The 19,957-nt window shown below is 39.5% G+C and overlaps 1 protein-coding gene across 5 annotated transcripts in view; it reads right to left on the bottom strand.

Annotated features, from left to right (window-relative positions):
- LOC100543530 (glypican-5-like) overlaps positions 1-19,957 on the bottom strand; it is a 427,109-nt gene that overhangs the window by 108,458 nt on the left and 298,694 nt on the right. For all 5 annotated transcript variants that reach the window (XR_014885612.1, XM_085233255.1, XM_085233254.1 and 2 more), the window contains one exon: positions 3,619-3,769. Coding sequence is in view for 4 of the 5 variants with exons in the window: in XM_085233255.1 (XP_085089381.1) it covers positions 3,619-3,769 (151 nt within the window). In the remaining variant the exon portion in view is untranslated. The remainder of the gene's footprint in view (positions 1-3,618; positions 3,770-19,957) is intronic.

Genomic DNA, 19,957 nt, shown 5'->3' with positions numbered 1-19,957 from the left:
CATGAATCTGTGCTGCTGCACCTTTTCACGATGTGCAGGATGCTAATCCCTCCCCTAGTAAACAGTGCAGCAGCTCGATCCTGCATTGTGCTGAGCCTTGTACACTGCTGAGCATCGTATTTAAGAACAGGCCCTCGAATCATTCTGTGAGCCCTTCTGTGACTGAAATTCACATCAGACCATGCTTACGTGATCACACACTGCCCAGCAAGGTTCAGACCGAGCTTCTGCTTTGCACTTCTGCCCAGAAACCTGCATGACCAAAGTGGTCCAAACTGCACAGCTACTTCCTCATCCATGTTCAGGATTTGTTCCTCTTAAATCTCTTCTAAGAAAGCTTTGTTCAAAGATGATTAACAGACGCTGTCATTAAAAATTTCCACTTTCCAACAAGCACACGTATCTGCTTGAAATCTAATGTTTCCTCCACCTTTCCCCAAGAAGGGACAGTTGTGATAATTGGTAAGGCCTGATACAGCTCAACACGCTCAAGTACCTCCTACCCTACCTAACGTGTTGAGAGGCTGCTGGCTTCTGGAGAGGGTGTCTATCTTGTCTGGTTGAAATCAATTGGATAAGCACATATGATACAGGATAGATAATGCAACCCACTATGATTACAAGTGGTGATTTTTTTTAGATAATTATGACTTCAACTAGGAAAATTTTACTGGTAAAAAAAGCAAAGAAAAGCACTAAATAATATCCACACAAGTGTAGACATTAAACTAGGAACTGAAACACAGACTTTAATGTCCACTGTAAAGTGAGCTGAATATAGTGTGCAAACAGCATACAACACACACCAAATAGGGACAGGGATTCTACAAAGCACCTAGCTGGCATGCAACCACTCCACCTGGTGTGCATTGAGGTTCCAAACCTAGAAGACAGACTCCCTGTTAGTAGCTGGAAAAAGCAAACTGGAGAGATGGCAACGTACCCTGTCCAGAGGGATCTTTCAATAGTTCTGAAGAGATGCTTTGGTGATGAAAGCCTTCATGTTGGCAAAACTGCCAACTTCTTGTCAAAGAAAAGGGATTTTTTTTCTCAGGAAGGTGGGAAGGAAGTGTTCAGTATGTTTTCAGAAATTATTTTAAATGATTCTGAATCTTTTGCTATGCTTAAAGCATAACTCAACACATAAATTGTAAGTCTCATTTTCGCATAGGTTTCAAAGAAATTACAGATGTAGCAAATTTGCACTGGATTCTGAGTCCAGTGTTTCAGAATTTGATAATTGTTTTCCTTCTTTTCTGTTTTCCACGAACTTGTTAAAAACATCATTGCTCTGGCAAAAAGTCTATGTTTTGAAAGGATTTTTCTGTTCCTGCATGTGACTACAAGTTACAGCATTCACTGATGAGATGGTGGCACTGCACAGCTCCAAGACTGCTGCAGCCAGTAAGAATATTTCCACTGACTTTTCTGAGCTTCAAATCAGGGTTTTATTTGGGTTTTAGCTTTAGTCTCAATTCACATCTCAACTTACTGTGTATTTAAAATGAACACAGAATAGTCAGTGTTGGCATGCTCTGCTTCTACAAAACAACAGTCAGATGGAACTGACAGCTTTTAAGTTTAGGAAACATAACAAATTCACAGGATACACAATGAGAAACATCATCTTACAGACATGCAGCAAGAGGAAATGCAACTAATCCAATCCAGTTTGTTTCTTTAACATTCTATTAAAGCAAAGAAGTTCTATAACGAGATTACTCCATTTTATCTCTTAATTGTATCCAGATATGCCAAATGTATTTACTGCTAGTGGCTTGTACACAGTGTAGCATTTTAAAGCTAATTATGAAACAGAAGTACTATTGCTGCACAATGAAATATTCTTACTGTTATGAATCAATACTATTTTCTACAATTAATTGTGATTTCTTTTTTAATTGGATATAAACCCTACTAAACTATGAAACAGCTATTTGTATAAATATAATTCTTTTAAATCCAGGATGATATCAACATAGAATGTTTTATTTAAAGAGATTGCAAGCAAAAAGGAAAAAAGAGACATTACGCATTTCCTTTATTTACCATTATTAAAACCAGCAGCAAGCCTAGTCTTGAAAGTTTTCAAGTTTTTATTTTTGAACATCTGAAATCTACCATTGTGCGTAAACATTCACACACATCCTCCCCAAACAGCGTATTTATAGTTTAATTGTTCATTAAACAGTACTTAGCACCTGGCTATTGTTTGTATCATACCACATAGAGAGGAAAGCACATTACTTATAGTATTTACACTCACAGATCTCTAGGGGCTGAAAGACTTAGCAACCTTTTAATTGCTCATATATAAAACACAACAAAAATTGAAAAAAAAAAAGTTAAGCAGATAGTTTTAAAATAACATTGCATCAAAGCTCCTTCTGTTCAAAAATATGGGTGAATAGACGGTGAGAATCTCAACCTAATCTGTTACTCACAGCTACTTAAAAATGTTAAGAATCATATCTATGTAATAATACTTCATTTACCTTGATTATACAGCTCAACAACATATACCATAATGCAGATATTTATAACCTGGTTATACTGTAAAATAAAACTGACACTTCGCACATGTTTCAAAATACATGCTTAAGCTCAGTTTTCCTCAGCAAATACTCATACCAGGAACAACCAAAGTCCTGAACGCAGCCTACATCAAATATAGTTTCCAAGTCCTACCTGAGTATGGGATACTTTCTTTCACTCTACTTAGTGGTAAAAAGATAAGCAACAGGCAAGTGTTTATCTCTGCTGCATGAAATAGCAGTTTAAAGCTCACCTGCGTTTTATCTCACCTTAATGAGCACTATGTTTCAACACTATTATGCTCGTATTTCACATATTTGTTCACTCAAATGAAAACACATTCACACAAATTATCAATAATTAATACAATTACACTTTGATGACCTGATATGAATCAGAACTTCCAGATACGACATATTAGTAATTTCAACTGTTTAGAAGAAAACATCGCACTTCTTGATGATTTATTACAGTAAATTACCTACTAAGCTGCCAGTATTTCGGTGGAAGTTAGATTCTGATGCTGATTCCAAGCTGGATGACATATCAGTCAATAATTACAAGAATAAATATTGCAGAACGCATATCTGAGGCTATCGAGATATTTTATACCAGGATAATCTTTATCCAGCTACTCAATACCACTAAAAACAGTACTTCAGGTATTTTTTCAAGAATATATACTTTCAGCAAAATTCTCTTTGGACAGTATGATTACGCAATCAATCAATATCTATATTAACACTTAGTACAGTCTACACGGGCATTGATATTCCTATTTATTTGAAGTGCCCACAGTATCTAGGAAAGAGATTCCAGTATTTCTATGATCCAGACTTCCTTACAGACATTTTTCACTATAAATTTAAGTCTCTTATCTGCAGGACAAGTGTTAAACTGTACTGCGTTACTACCTGTACCATTCTAGTTCTACTGGAGTTGTTCATTTATTAAGATTCAAATCCTTTGAATTCAATAGAAATTTGACAGTAACTCGAGCAGTGCAAACCTTAGCTCTGTCCACCTAACTGTGACACAAAGGAATTTCTAGACTCTGTATGTGTCCAGAGAAAATGCATTTACCTGCTGTGTGAATCCTGTCACCAGATCCTTGGCAGCCATCCTCATCATCACAGTCCCCACTTGTCTCCAACTCTTCACTTCTTCCTCCCCCACTGCCAGTATCTTGGGAAGACCATCTTTCCAGTTTCAATTTTGCTTTCTCAGCATCCAGCTAAAATGAAAGAGCAAAGAATCAACAACAGTAAGAATATTTACACAGGTCCTGCTTCTGGTGACCAAGCTGGATTGCTGGGTTTACAAAGCAACAAGCACATTCACATTCTCTCCAGAACTGCTACTCTAGCAGTACTGTATTTTTGTATTTTCGGAGTAAAAGACTATACCATCAAAATATATCCACCACAGATGACCCCCAACACTTACCATCAAACTTTTGATTGGAAACACCACATCAGCTTTGTGTTAGCTCTGCCCCTATGGTATGACAAGGTATGATTAAAACCTGTTTTTCCTGTTACACCAGTATATCTTAACCAAATGGAAAGACTTTGTAACACTGCTTGAAGTTGGTCAGAGCTGCCCAATAGCCTCTACCACACTCATTTTCCTGCAAAGAGCTGTAGATACATTTGAGACTTTGCGATCCCTTTTAGCCCAGAGAACTGATTATCCAAGGTACTGAGGGAATGCTATTTTAAAATGTAGTTCCTTTGAAGATTCAAGCAGATTTCACACTAAAAAGGAGGCGGGCTGTGAGCTGGAGGAACTGGAGCATAGACTAACACAAGTGGGCTGGCTGGATGGCAGTGAATGCAGCCATTTCTCTGCAGCGCAAGCTCTCTGGGGTATTCTCTTTGTTCTTCAGATGCCTTGAGCGGCCATCCTCCACTCTGGGGATGATAAGTGCTCGGAGAGCTTGTAGAGCATGGCAGAGACCCTGATCTACAGACACCAACTTCTTTATGGCAGAACTGAGGATTTTTTTCACCCTTTCACTAAAAAGCTCTGTTTGCTCACTCTGAAGACGTATACACCTTTGCACTGCAGTAGGAAGAACAGTAAGTGAGAGGACAGGGTATGGATTTCAGTGGGGAAGAGCATCAGACTGTCCAATTGTTACTGTATGCCTGTTTTTTAAAAAAACAAGTTGACTAATGCTGAGCCTTGCTATTCATCAGTATCTTGACTGATGTCATGACTACACAAAACAACATTTTGTTAAACAACTGGAAAAATTTGCCTACAAGGGAGAAAGATAACTCAGTTTTTTCACAGATTTCTCATGTCTTGACTGTATTAGAAAAGAGTCATTCATTCTTAGTTATAATCTTTCAGAATGAAAAGAAATGGCCAAGTGGTGAATGGAACAGATGTAAAATTTAATGAAGGTTTTTAATGATTGTTTGCCAGTAAGAGCAGAAATGTTTATTGCCAGTTAAGGCAATCTTCTTTTCAAAAATTTCATTTCATTCAGCGTTCATGGCTCAATCTAACCCCTGCCCAAAACAAGTAAATACTTGAACCAAGTGTGTACCCCTTTTGGAGAAAGACCAAGAAATGCTCGGCTTTTCAACATGGCGCACCTGTAGGCCTTTACATACTTTTGTGTTCTTAAGGCCTGCACAATTAAAGGAGATTAAACACAGCTGAGACCTGCATCTCCCCTGTGCTATTCAAAGTTGACCCAGCCCTTCCTTGGCTTGCCACTATAGAGGCCGGTCAAGTTAGACAGAACTCTGATGTGGAAGCACAACATTGCAGCTCAGAACCAGCTCAAGTGCAACCTACTTAGTCTTTCCCCCTTGTACAGTGCTTCCCAAATCTTTTCAATGATTTTTCCATCAAAAGCTTTTGGATCTATGACTACCATTAACCAAGAACAATGAACCAGAGCCCAACTTTGTGCACACATACTGGCTTATACATAAATAAACTCATTCCAGGAGGTGAAGCACTGTGTGAGTTAGGAACATTTGTCCCTTGACAACTGCCCCATGATGTTAGTGACAGCACTGATTCAGCGTGATAGCTAGGTGTATACTAGCCTTTCTCCTTTTCCTTTCTTCATACAGAGACACCTTTTCAAAGTCCTGAGACTGCACTGAAACAGCACAGGCTGTGTCAGGATCAAATAGGGTGCTGGTGCTCTAGAAGAATAATAGAAAGACAATGTCCTTTACATTTTTTCAGCTCTACTAGGTCTGGAAGATGAGTGTGGACAGGGAATGTCCTCAATACACACTTTAACACTGCTATCCATGTTCAAGGCCTGTTCAGAGACGGCCATGACCTGCTGAAACATGTGAACAACTCTCCTAGGGGAAGAGAGCAACCCCCAGAGCTTCCAGCCTTCCCCAGATGGCCACAGAGCACACAGCAGTCCCTTCCCCAAACTGGAAGGCAGACAGCAGTGACTAGAATCAATGATGGTACTTATATTTTTAAGAAGTACTCTTAAGCTATATATTTGCTGACTCACACTCTGCCTGCTGAGGCGTAATGCAATCCAACCATCTCTAGCAACTCTGCTCAGTAGTTCCAGCCTGGGAGCGACCTACCTTGGGGCTGAGAGTTGATGCTTTGATTGAACAACTGCAATGGATTTCAGGCTGAGCACTGCAGCTTGCATCTCTACCTTCACAATGCAGAAGGTATTTGCTGCTCAAGATTCCAGAAGATGCTGGAATCCTAACAGCTTAAAATGTAAATCTTCAAGTTTTTGTCATATTTGAAAGACAGTACTGCTTCCCATGAAAAGCTCGTGTAAATAGCTCAGCAAAATTTCCACAGCTCAAGTGAAAACTAGTTTGAATCCGAATTTTTCCAAACTGTAAGCTTTTGGATCATGTTCGTAACACTATAAAGAGTTTCTGAGAAACTTTACAGTCCTTCTGTGGAAAAGATTTAGTATCTCTTTCAGCTCTGAGTCAGATAAAGATTATACACATGCATTTTATTTACTCCAGCAAAGGCTCCTAACTTAAGTAAAAAAAAACCCAACTTTTTACTGACATGCTTTCATTTAGAAGAAAGATGTCCTATGAGAGTGGTCCTCTATTAATAGCTGATGATGTAGCACAGGTATTCCTGATCACCTAAAGAGTCCTTCAGAATTCACAGAGGATTTTCAGACTTCTGAGAAGATGTGAACTGACAGAATCATAAAATCTTTTGAGTTGGAAGAGACCACTAAAACGCCAACTAGTTCAACTCCCCTGCAATGAACAGGGACACCACTGCTCTATCAGGTGTTCAGAGCCTGATCCCATCTGACTTTGATTATCTCCAGGGATGGGGCATCCACTATACCTCTGGGCAGCCAGTACCAGTGCTTCACTGCCCTTATTGTAAAAATCTTTCTCCTTAAATCCAATCTAAATCTCCTCTCTTTTAAAAGTCTGACCATTTCACCTTTTCCCTTTCCACAACAGACCCTGCTAAAAAGTCTGTCCCCTTCTTTCCTGTCACTCCCCTTCAGATTCTGACAGGCTGCCCTCAGCTCTCCCCACTGCCTTCTCTTCTCCATCTGCACAGCCCCAGCTCTCAGCCTGTCCTGTAGGAGAGGTGTTCCATCCCTGGGATCATTTTTGCGGCCCTCCTCTGGACGTGCTCCAACAGCTCCATGTCTCTCCTGTGCTGAGGACTCCACATCTGGACGCAGTGCTCCAGGTGAGGCCCCACGGCGCAGAGCAGAGGAGCAGGACCACTTCCCTGACCTGCTGGTTGCTCTTCTTTTGGTGCAGTCCAGGATGCGGTTGGTTTTCTGATCTGTGAGGGCACAGTGCTGGCTCTTGTCCAGCTGCCATCCACAAATACAACCTAGGTCCTTTTCAGCAGGGCTGTTGAACCTCATGAGGTTCACCTGGGCACACTGCTCAGCCTGTCTAGGTCCCTTTGGATGGCATCCCGTCCCTCAGTTGTGTCAACTGTACCACTCGGGTAGCTGTCATCAGCAAACTTGCTGAGGGTGCACTCAATCCCACTGTCAATATAATTGATGAAGATATTCAAGAACATCAGTCCCAGTATTGCTGTAAGCTGTAGAGTAGTATTAATTTTGTCAGAAGATAGATTTTAAAACTGCATTTTGCATCACAGTTTTAGGATTTTCAGGTGAGTGAATACAGAAGTGAAAATATAAGAGAACACACTTTTTGAATAAAACCACTTAAAAGCTGTGTGCTTGGAATATTCAGAGACAAATCCCATATAATAATAGTTTAATGAGGAACTTGTTGATTTATTTTCTATAGATATTTCAGTGGGAATCTTTTTCTTCTCTGAATAGACAGTTTTGAGGTAAAAATCTAACTTCCAGTTTTCATGTCAGCACATATATCTGACAAAAAGTGGCTTACTGTAAACTGAAATTAGAAATTGCAAGCTAAGAAGTAGTCTTCTAAAACGTACTTCAACTACATAAATATGATTTTCAGAAACAAAGCACTTTGCCAGCTTTCACCCAAATAATGCACAAAGCCTAATCTTGAAAAGAGTCATAAATGACTCAGTCCTGTCATTCATTTCTTTATTCAAAAATAAAACTAAAAATCTTTTCAAAAGCATTATTAGGTCAGAAATGACTACAACTGAAATAAACAATGCTTCTTTGTTTTTCTCTTTTTATATACATTTTTTCTTAGGGACTGACACACTGCTTTAGGCATAAAGCTGCATTTTACTGGGGCCTTGTGACTGAGCAGATGTTCTGTCATTTCACAAAACAAATACAACAGATTTGAGACGTAACTGCTATATACATGCTTATTTCAAGAGGTCCTCTTTTTTGAGATAACATTTATGGTTAATTTTCCTCCACATATGCTCTTTGCTTCCTTCTGAAAGCATCTGGCAGTTGCTATTCTTCCTTCTTTACACATTTATCTAGCATTCATAGATTACAGCATAAATAAGCCAAATGAACTTATTTGTCTTAATCTTATCTGACATTTTCTTTAGTTTGTTCTTCCCCTGTTTTCATTTCAGAGAAATCCTGAAGCCCCAATGCATTATCCCTTTCTAGCTTCTTCTGACAGCAGTAAAACTCAATGAGTTAGCTTCATGCAACTCCTGGATGCTTTTTTTAGCTGAAGACGGACAGTTAACCTTCTGGAAGAAATGACACCGCCAAGGTTTCCTCCTGCTGGATTAATTCAGGTTCATATAATAACCTTCGCTTAAAAAATCTTGTTTTACAAGTCACCTGTACACTATTAGAACAATTTAATTTAACAGCTATGCATAATTCATGCAACATGGTTAAGGATTTACCATGGTTTTTGAATTGTATTCCCATTTCTCCTGACCAGACCTTTTCCACTTCGGGAATTGGACCAGTAGTAGTAGATGCCTTTGTTTTATGATTTTCTCTTTTGCCTGAGTACCCTGTATTTATTTGCACTGAGGTTTGTATTTCTCATTATGCAAATGCTGCTGGTGTACAAATTGATGGGGAAGGCCCTGTTTGAGCATATGAAAACATGGAAAGCACAAGTGCCACATGCAAAGCACAAACGACACAAGCGTGCCCACAAAATGGGGACCAACAGCCCCCATACTCCTCTGCCCCGGTGTGTCTCCACTCTAGCTACACTTTGCATCTGGGAAGCCCTTTTTTTTTTCTTTTTCCTTTTTTTCTTCTACCTTCTTCTGGTTTGTTCTACTGTTAAATTTCCCACATCATCTGAAGTGCTTCCACCTGAAGTGGCACACAGTAGTAACTATTTATGGACTTCTACTCTACACTGGTTTCTTATTTTGCAGCTCTCAGAAACCCAGCTTTCAAATAAATTTCACAAGTTTCTGTTTAAGTCATTCAATGAAGAACATGTAGAATGATGAGTGCAATTCTGTGTACTTCAACTCTCAACCAAATCCACTTTGTGGGGAGAATGACACACACATTTCTAATGTGTTTTACCTTCTGTTTTTCCCTTTCTGCTTCATTCCAGAAGTCTCCCCTTCAAAATATATTAATTATTTCACTAACTCTCCTACTGTGTTTCCAAGGAGCTTCAGTATCAGCTGTATTACCTTTGGGAAGGTCAGGACTTGCTTTTTGACTTTATTCATCTTTCCCAAGCTGATGCAATTGGTGCTTTTATTTTCTTTGCTCTGTCATTCCCATGCCCTCCCCCCCAACAATTACATCACTGAAATGCTATTTTCTGAAATTGCACCTGAATTCCTACAAGGCAAATACCTTCCTAGCATTTCTGTGGAAGACTCATGCAATCACTCCTCTATTTTTTACATGAAACTTTTTCTCATGGACTTTTTCAGACTCACCTTCTTTATACTGAGTTACTGCTCCTAGTTTAGATTTGTAATACCTTCCCTGGAAGGTATTAATTGTGAATTATGTAAACTAAGCACAAATAAAAAAGGACTTATTCTAGTTACTGATCTCTTTTAACCAAGCACATCAGCTTTTTAAAATGCATTAAGACATTTTGTTTTGAATTCACTAAGACAGGTCAAGGAAGCAAGCAGATATTCCTTCTTCACATTTTACCTCACTTTGTGAAAATCAGTTAACTTTTGGTATTATGTAATACACCAAAGAAAACCCTACTCACCCGGTGCTTGGTGTGCCTAATACATACATCTGGGTTAGTCCCTGCCACAGGCACTCCCTTCACTTTTAGGTAGTTAGTGCAGTCTTCTCCAAAACTGAACTTTGCTTTTTAAATTGCAGTATGTATAGTCTGAAAATAGAGCATATAGCTAATGAAACTCTCATTACATTGAGACTTTCTGCATCTTGTTGAAGTTGAAAGGCAATTGTAACAAAAATCTAAGATAAACAATGCCGTTATTGGTGAAGAGTATGCAGGAGCTGCATCTGGACAGTTCTTTGGCTCTTTCATTTTTGGGAAAGGGGCTTTTTGACACAAAACCTTCAAAGGCAGAGGGCTGTTAGGAGTGCCAGTGCCAAAAGCAGTTGTTGCTCTCTGCAAGAAAACTGTGAGCTACAACATCTCTGGATGCAGATGTGGAGAGTGGCACCCACGCACATATTAGATGGATGACTGTGATATCACAAGTTGGAGCTGCACTTATTCTTTGTAATAATTGTAATACTGCTTTAGGACTAGAACGTGCAACTCTCTGCAAGGGCAAGAAGCTGGGAGATGAACAACCTGTGTTTCAGCAGCACCGAGATAGCAAGGCACCAACCCAGACCTAGTAAGCGTCATCTCCTGTGCTCTCACAAACGAGCCTGTTCTGCATTACTTCAGACATCATTTCTCCATTTTTGGAAGAAGAGAGTTTCAAGCGGGTTAACTTTAAAGAAGGGCTAAAGAAATGACCAAAATTTTAAAAAAAGGAAAAAAAGAGAGAGACTTCTCTGAATGGTTGACTGGGATAATCTGATTGCTGTCTATAAATATATTTAATTTTTCCCTTAAATGTGGAGATATCTCTGAGAATGAAACTAACATAGAAATATAAAGATGAGAAGCAAGCTTTTTATATATCAGTTAATCATTGTGCAAGCACTCTACCAAGAGAAAGATGGGGACAAAAATCCTCAAGTATTTGCAAGATTTGGCTGAATAAAACTGAAAAGTTGCCTATGGTGTCCATGAGCTGCATGTGATATTTCAGCAGGTCTCTTCCAGGCTTCTATTCTGCGTCTCTATGCTCTGCTGGTTTCTAATGTTAGAAAATTGATTTGTAAAATCGAAATCATAAACCAGAACCTCTCCTATTAGTCATTTTAGTTATTTCCTTGCTTGTCTGATTTCTGTATGGGCAGATTATGTCTACCTATCGAATGATGTCCATTCTTTCCTCTAGACTAAGAATGAACCATCTCAGCTGTGCTTGAAGACAAAACATGGCTCAAAAAATGTGTTAATTTTTTGCTGGGGTTCTGCATCGTTTGCAAACACATTGTTTGACTAGGAGTTCCAACTCATCAGGTTTTAAATATCTAATAATAGCCAAGAATCTCCTGTCTGATCAGACTTGGGAATGAGGAAATGAGATGTGCCTGCAATCAGGAGGCTGGATGCACTCCATCAGTCCTTAAATGGCATCCTTCTGACAAGCTGTGTGTTTTCATCAGTTCAATAAGTAAATAGTGGCTGCTCTACATCATCAAAAGAACAGAGCCAACCTTTCTCCTTGCTTTGTACTGAGACAGTAATTACTCTATTTACTGAAGGAAATTTTCATAGCATGCTCCAGTGCATGTTAATTCTATTTCATGTTCTTGGATAATTATCTGCTTTCAAGCTTATGTTGGTGAAGATCACTTTCATAGTACGAGAAATTTGACATTTCACTGGAAAGACTTGTGAACATCAGTCTCTCATTATTTGGAAATGCTCAATGGACTCAGGCTCTGAGTTTGATGTTTCATGTTAAAACATGTCAGAAGCAGTGCTCTGTTTAGTCTCCTCTACTCTAAATCCCAGCAACCAAGCACTGAAATACAATGTGGAATAAATTACAGAAAACATGTTAAGAACATGAATAACAACACCTGTCATTCCTCTAAGATGTACGGATGCTGGCAGCTAAATCATAAATTATTCATTATTCAAGCTAACAGTTCTACCACCACTGGAACCCAAAGGAAAACCTGTAAACAATCACGCTGCCTCATCACCATCGGACTTCTCTGAAATTCCATCACATTTCTAAATTTGTTTTACTATTCCAAAGGTGACACATATGTACAGAAAAAGAAAGGATAGCAGCCTGTGCTGCTATGAACCAGCGAGCTGAATGCAGTGGAGCTGTTCCAATTGATTTTGCGTGAAGAGCCAACCCAGACTGTTTCATTTGGGAAAGGCAGGTGCTTTAATGCAACAAACAAATAATTTCATGTTGCATGAATTTGACAATAAAGGACTCCCTCTTTCCAGATGCTATGATCCCATGGTAACACATGAGGATGTATGACTGAACGCTTTTGCTAAGTCATTTCTTTTTAAAAAGGGAAGAAGAGATTGGGATGAATATACCTGAAACAGCAGGTATATGAACCATGAAGGTTCTCTGATGTCTCAGCAAAGAGTGAATTCACAGTACCGTCTTTTTACCAGACTGTCCTCTACTCAAGGAATTAAAAATCTGTTGCATTTAGCTAAAATTAGCTCAGGGATTAAAAATATATACAAAGAGTTGTAAGCCTGACAGACAGGGACACACTAGAGCACAACTGTGTAAGCTGTGCTTGTTTATGAAACCAGGTTAAAATTCAATGTATGGGCAAATGGACAGCTCTGGCAGATCACTGGTAACACTTCAGGAGGGCAGGAATGGTTGTTTTGTCTTTCTCATCACAGGTTTAAATACTACACAAGCATGGAAAAGGCACACTAAATGGAAAAAGGTCAATGCGTTGGTCTTTGTGGGCTACCAGCTTCTCTTTTGCCTTCTCAAAAGCTTCTAACAAGAAAATCTGACCACAAAGATCAAAAGCTCTCATGGTGTACTGAAAAAAAATGCATTCTACCTGCACTGTACCTATAACTCAGGACTGGGAACTGGTCCACATTTACCTGACATGTAAGTGGCTTTGAAACTTTCTCTGTATATCTCATTCAAACTGTATAAAGGAACTGCTGTTTCCAGGCAGAGGCTGAGATTTTCAGGATAGAGCACTCGAGCTGTGCTACAAGCATCGTACTGCAGAAATCATTTCAGCAGTTTCAGTACATGCATGAAACACTGTCTTGTTGTTTTACACTTACAACTTTACCTGTTGTTCCAGAATGTTTTCAAGTGACTAAGTTCACACCTAATCAACTAGAATAATTTTCACTAAAATCTCTACCCTGAAATTTCTGAAGTTTTTCAGATAATACAAAACTTTTTTGTTGTTGTTTAATTATAATTAAATCAAATATTCTCTTTTTCTCTCTTGATTTGTTCTGTAGACTGAAGTTCTTGAATTTCAAGCTGTGTTCAAGAGAAGCGAAGAAAAGAGATCAATGCTACTGAAGGCGAGAGAGGTGTAGACTAGAGCTGGCTCCTGTTACAATAATGAGAACTACTTTGGAATAGGTGATCCTAGCAAGATGGCCTGAGAGCTACCACAGGCAGATAGTTTTTCACAAAACACTGTTCTGCTATTTTGCTTTCCCCCTTCTCAGTAAAGTGCTTTTGCTCCCTTTTTGTTTGTTTGCACTTGATCTCCCTTGCTCAGCTTCTCTTCACTGCTTGTGTGACCCACTCATCTCTTTTTTTCTTTTTCTCATTTAACAACACCCTCTTTTCCACCCAAATATGGTCACCAACTCAGCTAAGGATGAGGATTCTTGGTAATTTCTGCTGGGATGTTAATTATCATGTTTTACAGGTGGAAACTCCTCTTCCATCCATTCCTTCTTTTGTTGACTCACTGAAGGTCTGCAAAGGACCGCTGGGATCACCTCACCTCTTTCTTTCATCATAGGCCTCTGAGGAAAAAAGCTTGGCTACTTTTCCTATTTGCTATCCCAAGCTTTTGAACAACTCCAGATCTTTATTTCTGCAGATGTTTCTCAGTAGAAATGAGAAGGAATCAACCATGGTCTCACCACTGACCCCAGCACATTTCCCCCAGTTTAGAAACTCGTAGGTGAGCTAGTTAGCAATTCGCTGCTACAGATCAGAAATGTGTCCAAGAAAAGCCAGAAAGGAATGATTAAGACAGCTCCAGAAAAGTCCATATTCTACTTGTGAAGAGGCCTAGGCCTGTTCCTGCAACATCAGCCCTGGCCCACTGCTGGCTCAGCCTCCTCTGTGTGAGGGAAGAAATGTGATCAGTACGATCGTGTCGTGAGCTGGCATTTTGTACTCATGTCCTGCTTTGCTTCCATTTAATCCTGGCCTGAAACTGCAGCAAGAACCAGTAAATACACCTGCTTAAAACAAAATGCTACAAATGAGAAATACAGGATTTTACAATTGACTGCAAACATTGAACCAAATCAGCATTCTTTCCTGATGCTGAGCTACCAGTAAAACGAACAACAAGCTGCAGCACGTCTCAGTTCCATATCAACTCAGGAACAGCCCTGCCTATTGCACATTCGACCCCACAAACACTCCATGTTCACATGCAACTCAGGGAGATACAATTATTTGTTACGCAAAGGATGATCTAAGCAAACAGAGGCAGATTTCCATCCACTTGTCTTCTCAATCACATTCATGAGCAGTCACGTTGCATAGCCTCAATATTGCACTGGACATTTTCATAGCCACAAACCATGAAACATAAGGAAGGGATGGCACAAAGAGATTATGAAAATTTACATTCCTAGCAGACATCACCAGCATGATGCCAGCCTTTCCCTCCCCAGTCACACAGGCACCACTGTGCCAAGCCCTGTGTTGGCCACATGCAGCAGCCAGGCACACCAATACTGACTAACCCAACTGGGACATGAAAGAGTCATCGGCATGGGAGTAAGGGGGTGGGAGTTCACATGTCACTCTTCTGCTGCTCATGTGCCAGCTGGGCATCAGTTGGGAGGTGGTGACCAATTGCTTGTGCATCACTTCTTACATACATTTGTGTATATGTATAACACATTGTGTTTATGTATATATACATATATATAGTCATAACTATTATCCATTTTCATTTCCCTATCTTAGTAAATAGTTTTATCTCAACCCATGAATTCTACTGTTTTTTCCCCGATTCTCTGCCCCATTCCACTGGGAGGGGGGGAGAGAGCGAACAACTGTATGGTGCTGAGCTACTTGCCTGTTAAACCACAACACACACAAAAAAAGGCATACAGAAAGAATGATCTTCCAGGCCAACTTATTTAGGGAAACAGACAAAGAGCTCTATGGAAATTGTGTTAAGATCTACCTTCTCTATAAAGCTCTCTGCTGTGGTTTATGACACCGTCCCCAGAGCTTTACCTGGTCTCATCTATGAGTATAAGCTCTGCAAGGACTGCCTACTCTTGGATTTACTGTCACAATTGAGGGCTATTCCTAGATGGTCCCTCATTACTTCTGTAATAAACATGATTAATTATAATAATTAAATAGATGTTCCTCTCCCTCCCATCCCTCTTTTTGTTCTGTCATTACTGTATAGATGACAGGCTTGCTTGTTTGAATGCTGGGTTTGTCTTTTTAAGTCTGATCTTACCACCTCTATGGTATATAAACAGCTGACAAAAAGCTGTGATTTTAATACAGGGAATGGTGCTTAATTATGCCCATGTTATAAATCTAATTTCCTCCTGACCCCTTTCATTTGACAGGTTTTACTCATAGTGAGATATATCCTGACACATACTGCAAATCATACAGTGAAAATTTAAATAGATTGCATCCTAATTCATATTCACTTCACATGTTTATTTTTAAAGAAAAGGCAATACTGAACCATACTGAAGGACCTTCCTCTTGAATTTTATCTTCAAGGAAGATTGGATTAATATGAAACTCACAGCTGAGGTATCTGTGTTTTGAAGTGCTTGAGAGAAACTTTTAATTACTTCAATCTGTTGTGCCTCTCAGATCTATTTGTGAAGGTGTGTGTTTTGTTGATGAGCTATTCCTTGTCTTGTAATGAATGCTTTGTCTTATGTCACACATTAGAGCAACCAATATTTAGATGTTTAAGAATGGGAAATGAAAGAAGGAATGCTAACAGAAGAATGAAAGCAGACACAACAATGGACGTTAAATCTTCTAATCTTATAATTATTCAGTTATGGCATTACGTTTGTCTCAGAATTTTCCTTTCAGTAATTTCTCTGGACTCATAGTTCCTAAATAAAGGCACTTTATTATGAGCAAGTGAACTTCGTGCCTCGGAGCATGTTTATATGTTTTATAGAAGGGCATCTCCAAATGCAGTGCTTCCTGCTGTATGATATTGGCTCATGGTATCAGAGGTGAATGTTGGTGGGATGGCAGCATAGGTTGATCCTTGCCATCAATATCCCATTACACATTGTTGTCATGTGACAGATGGCAGCAGAGGGGCAGTGTGACAGAATGGTGGCTGACTTGGAAGTGCGACTGGAACAAAGCTATGGGATTGAATTAATGTGAAAAAGAATGGCACCCAATGAAATTCAACAGCAGTTACTGAATCAACAGAGACCAAACAGAGGATGAAGCACAGTGAGGTGACTGGTGCTTTTCAGTAGTGGCAACATCGACATCGAATGTCTCCACTGCAGTAGATTTGTGGAAGGGTGGCATGCGGGCTCCTGTTCACTGCTAGTGGAAATGCATACCTAATGGTGATGACTATGTTAAAAAATAGCGTTTTGTAGCTGAGAGTTTGCTCTATAAAACAGTATTTATGTGCTCATTGTATCTGTTGCAGTTTCGATGGAAATAAATAGGAGGCATTACTTTTGGAGTACCTTCCTATCATTTCTTTGGATCTGCAGTTGATGTTTTGCATTAGCAGCCTTTTTCAAAAATACCCATTTTTAAAATTTCTCTGAATGCTCTTGACAGACTGAAAGACTCACATATTACTAAGGATTTGATCTCACCAAAGTGGACAAATAATAATTCTTAGTATTACCGTCAAAATTGGGAATTTATCTCACAAGGAGTAGCAAACTGTCATAAATGTGGAATTTTGTGTTAATAATACATCATACATGTATTGTATTTGTAACAATCCAACACAAAGATTAATGGTCAGCAGACCAAGTTATGGTTTTACTTTCTATACAGTTTGTAAGGAAGGGATAATTGACTGAAGCAACCATTATTTCTTTTGCTACACTTTTGTGAAATCTCCCTTCTTCCTATTAAATTTCTTCCAAAAAAATCTTTCTAATTAGCTATACGTATCCTACACATACACACTACGGCTTCTCAGATTTTCATCCCAACTCTTCATTCCATCACTGCCTTGCTTCCTGTGGTTTGGGTGTTCATTTTGCTCCCAAGGCACTCTAGGGTTAGTTCCTCCTTCTATGCTTGATCTCATATATACACTTGGTTCTGCCCATTCTCGTTTGTCTCCCTGCAAAGCTTCCACCATGGCAGTCTGTTCGGCATATCTAATATAAATCCTATGCACAGAACCATCGAATTTTGAATTGAAAAAGGGATTTTAAAGCCTCTCCAGTTTCAATCCTCATGCCATGGGCACAGACACCTCTCATTACACAAAGCTGCCCAGAGCCCCATCTGAGCTGGCCTTGAACACCTCCACGGATGGGGCATCCACAGCTTATCTGGACAGCAGTGCCAGGGCCTCACCACTCCCTCAATAAACAATTTCTTGCTTATATATAATCTAAACCTTCTCTCTCTCAGTTTAAATTCCTTACCTCTTGTCCTATCACTATGCTGCCTGAGAAGGAGCCCCTCTCTAGCCTTCCTGTAGGACCCTGTAAGTACTCGAAGGCTGCAATGAGGTCTTCGCAGAACTTTCTCTTTTCCAGGCTGAACAAATCCAGCTCTCTCAGCTTGCCTCCATAGGAGAGATTCTCCATCCTCTGAGCATTACTGTGACCATCCTCTGGACCTGCTCCAACAGCTCCATGTCCTTATTACCTGAGGGTCCTTAGAGCTGAAGGCAGTGCTGAAGGGGTGGTGGAAAGCGGAGCAGAGGAGAACAGTCACCTCCTTGACCTTCTGGTCATCCTGCTTCTGGAACAGGCCAGGATATAGTTGGCTTTCTGGGCAGCACTCATGTTGACCTTATCTTCCACATATAACCATAGCTATGGCAAAAATAAGTCTGATACGAAGTTGCCGTCTTCATTAATGTTTTTTTAGCTAGAACTAAGTTTGTATAGCATAGTATCTTCCAAATTGAGGTGTACCTGGTATCTACAGCAGGATTTAAGCCTCACATGTTCTTATGAAGTGAATGAAGCTTGCAAGTTCAGGACCAAAGCACTTTCAGGTTACTCATTTCAAAGATAAGATTCTAGTCGAGAGTTTTTTCCATTTCTTGCTCAAGTGCTAGAACAGCCTATGTACAGTGAGGGATAATATCTATCTTCTGATCTGTGTTTAACATTTAAAAATCCACAATAGCTGTTTAACTTGGACCAAGCCTCTGCTGTACGCTGTAGAAGTCTCTCTACTGTTCTACATCTGTTAAATATTTTAGATATCTTAGCTACATATTTATATGGTTGAGATGGAGTTTGATAAAGCCTGTTATAAAGCCTGTTAAAATCAAGAGCGTAAAAGACTATATTGGGTATTCTGAGAAAGGCAAATTTAGCAAGCTTAATGGAAACCATCCACTTCTCTATTGAGATGTCAGATTTGTTTCTCACAGTTTTGCACATTTTAACTCAGTTCCTTCCATCAAAGGCGAGTGATTTCTTCTAGCAACACATTCAGACCATTCCCTTCTTAGTTTCAACTGCTTCAGAATTAATTAGTACCAGTGACAGTGACACACACGTGAAAGAGAACATTTCATATGCAAAATGACGCATCTATAAAACATAAGGGAGTGCAACTTATTGCCTACATATATTGGGATTCTCCTTCTGACAATCTTGTTAATACATGGTATTTGGGCAACACATTTCCACTGTGGCCCAGAACTCTTTAAATGCATTTTCTAAACCTTTAATCAATCAAGGATGTAAGTCTGGTTAACAACAAAGAGATACAATATTTAGTGTTGCATTCATTTTCAGTAAATTATTCCACAAGGCATGAATATCATTAGCTAGATGGAGCATTAAAAATACATCGCTGCAATTAGGCTTCTGTCCAGAGTTTTCTGTTGTGTTTTCTTCTTCCCCCCATGTTTTCTCTAAAATTGAAGCTTTCATTCCCAAGAAAGACTCCCACCCTCAAGTGGGACACCTATCCTCAAAAATTTTACCAAAGGCCAGCCTCCCTAGTGATGCACATCCATGGCCATTACAGTCTAAGGAAGCAACTGAGAAATGCAGGCCCGATCAATAAAATTTGGTAACAAATTGCACCGTCATTCCTCACTAACGTCATTCAAAGTGATCTCACTAGGCCATGGCACTACTGCACTCTATGCAAGTCCTAGTGATTAAATTGGTTTTTGCAAACTTGGAGACTGCACAGTGCTATAGTAAATAACGTGCACAGACAGCTAGGGGGGTAAGCAGGAACCCATTAAAAAGAAACAGTCAAACCTGTTTCCTTTCATTTACATTCTTAATCTGTAAATCAAACTTCTTATCAATTGATTTGTGCAGCCAAGAACATTATTTCATTGGCTGTGCACAGAAATCGAAGAATTTAGTCAAGCTCTTGAGCAATTCCAAAACAGATTGAACATAGCTGTTCAAATATGTGCTCCAGCTGTACCGCATGGACAGGTAAGAGAGCTAATCAGAAGAGAAAAAAGTAAGTGTTGAGGAAGAAATGCTCTCAGGGGACAATAATGTAAGGCAAAATATACCCTAACTGTTCGTTGAACTACCTATACAAACATTTGCTTTCT

Source organism: Meleagris gallopavo, chromosome 11 (assembly GCF_905368555.1).
Source record: "Meleagris gallopavo chromosome 11, MGAL_WU_HG_1.1, whole genome shotgun sequence".
NCBI lineage: Eukaryota > Metazoa > Chordata > Aves > Galliformes > Phasianidae > Meleagris > Meleagris gallopavo.
This window is presented reverse-complemented; position numbering and strand designations above follow the sequence as displayed.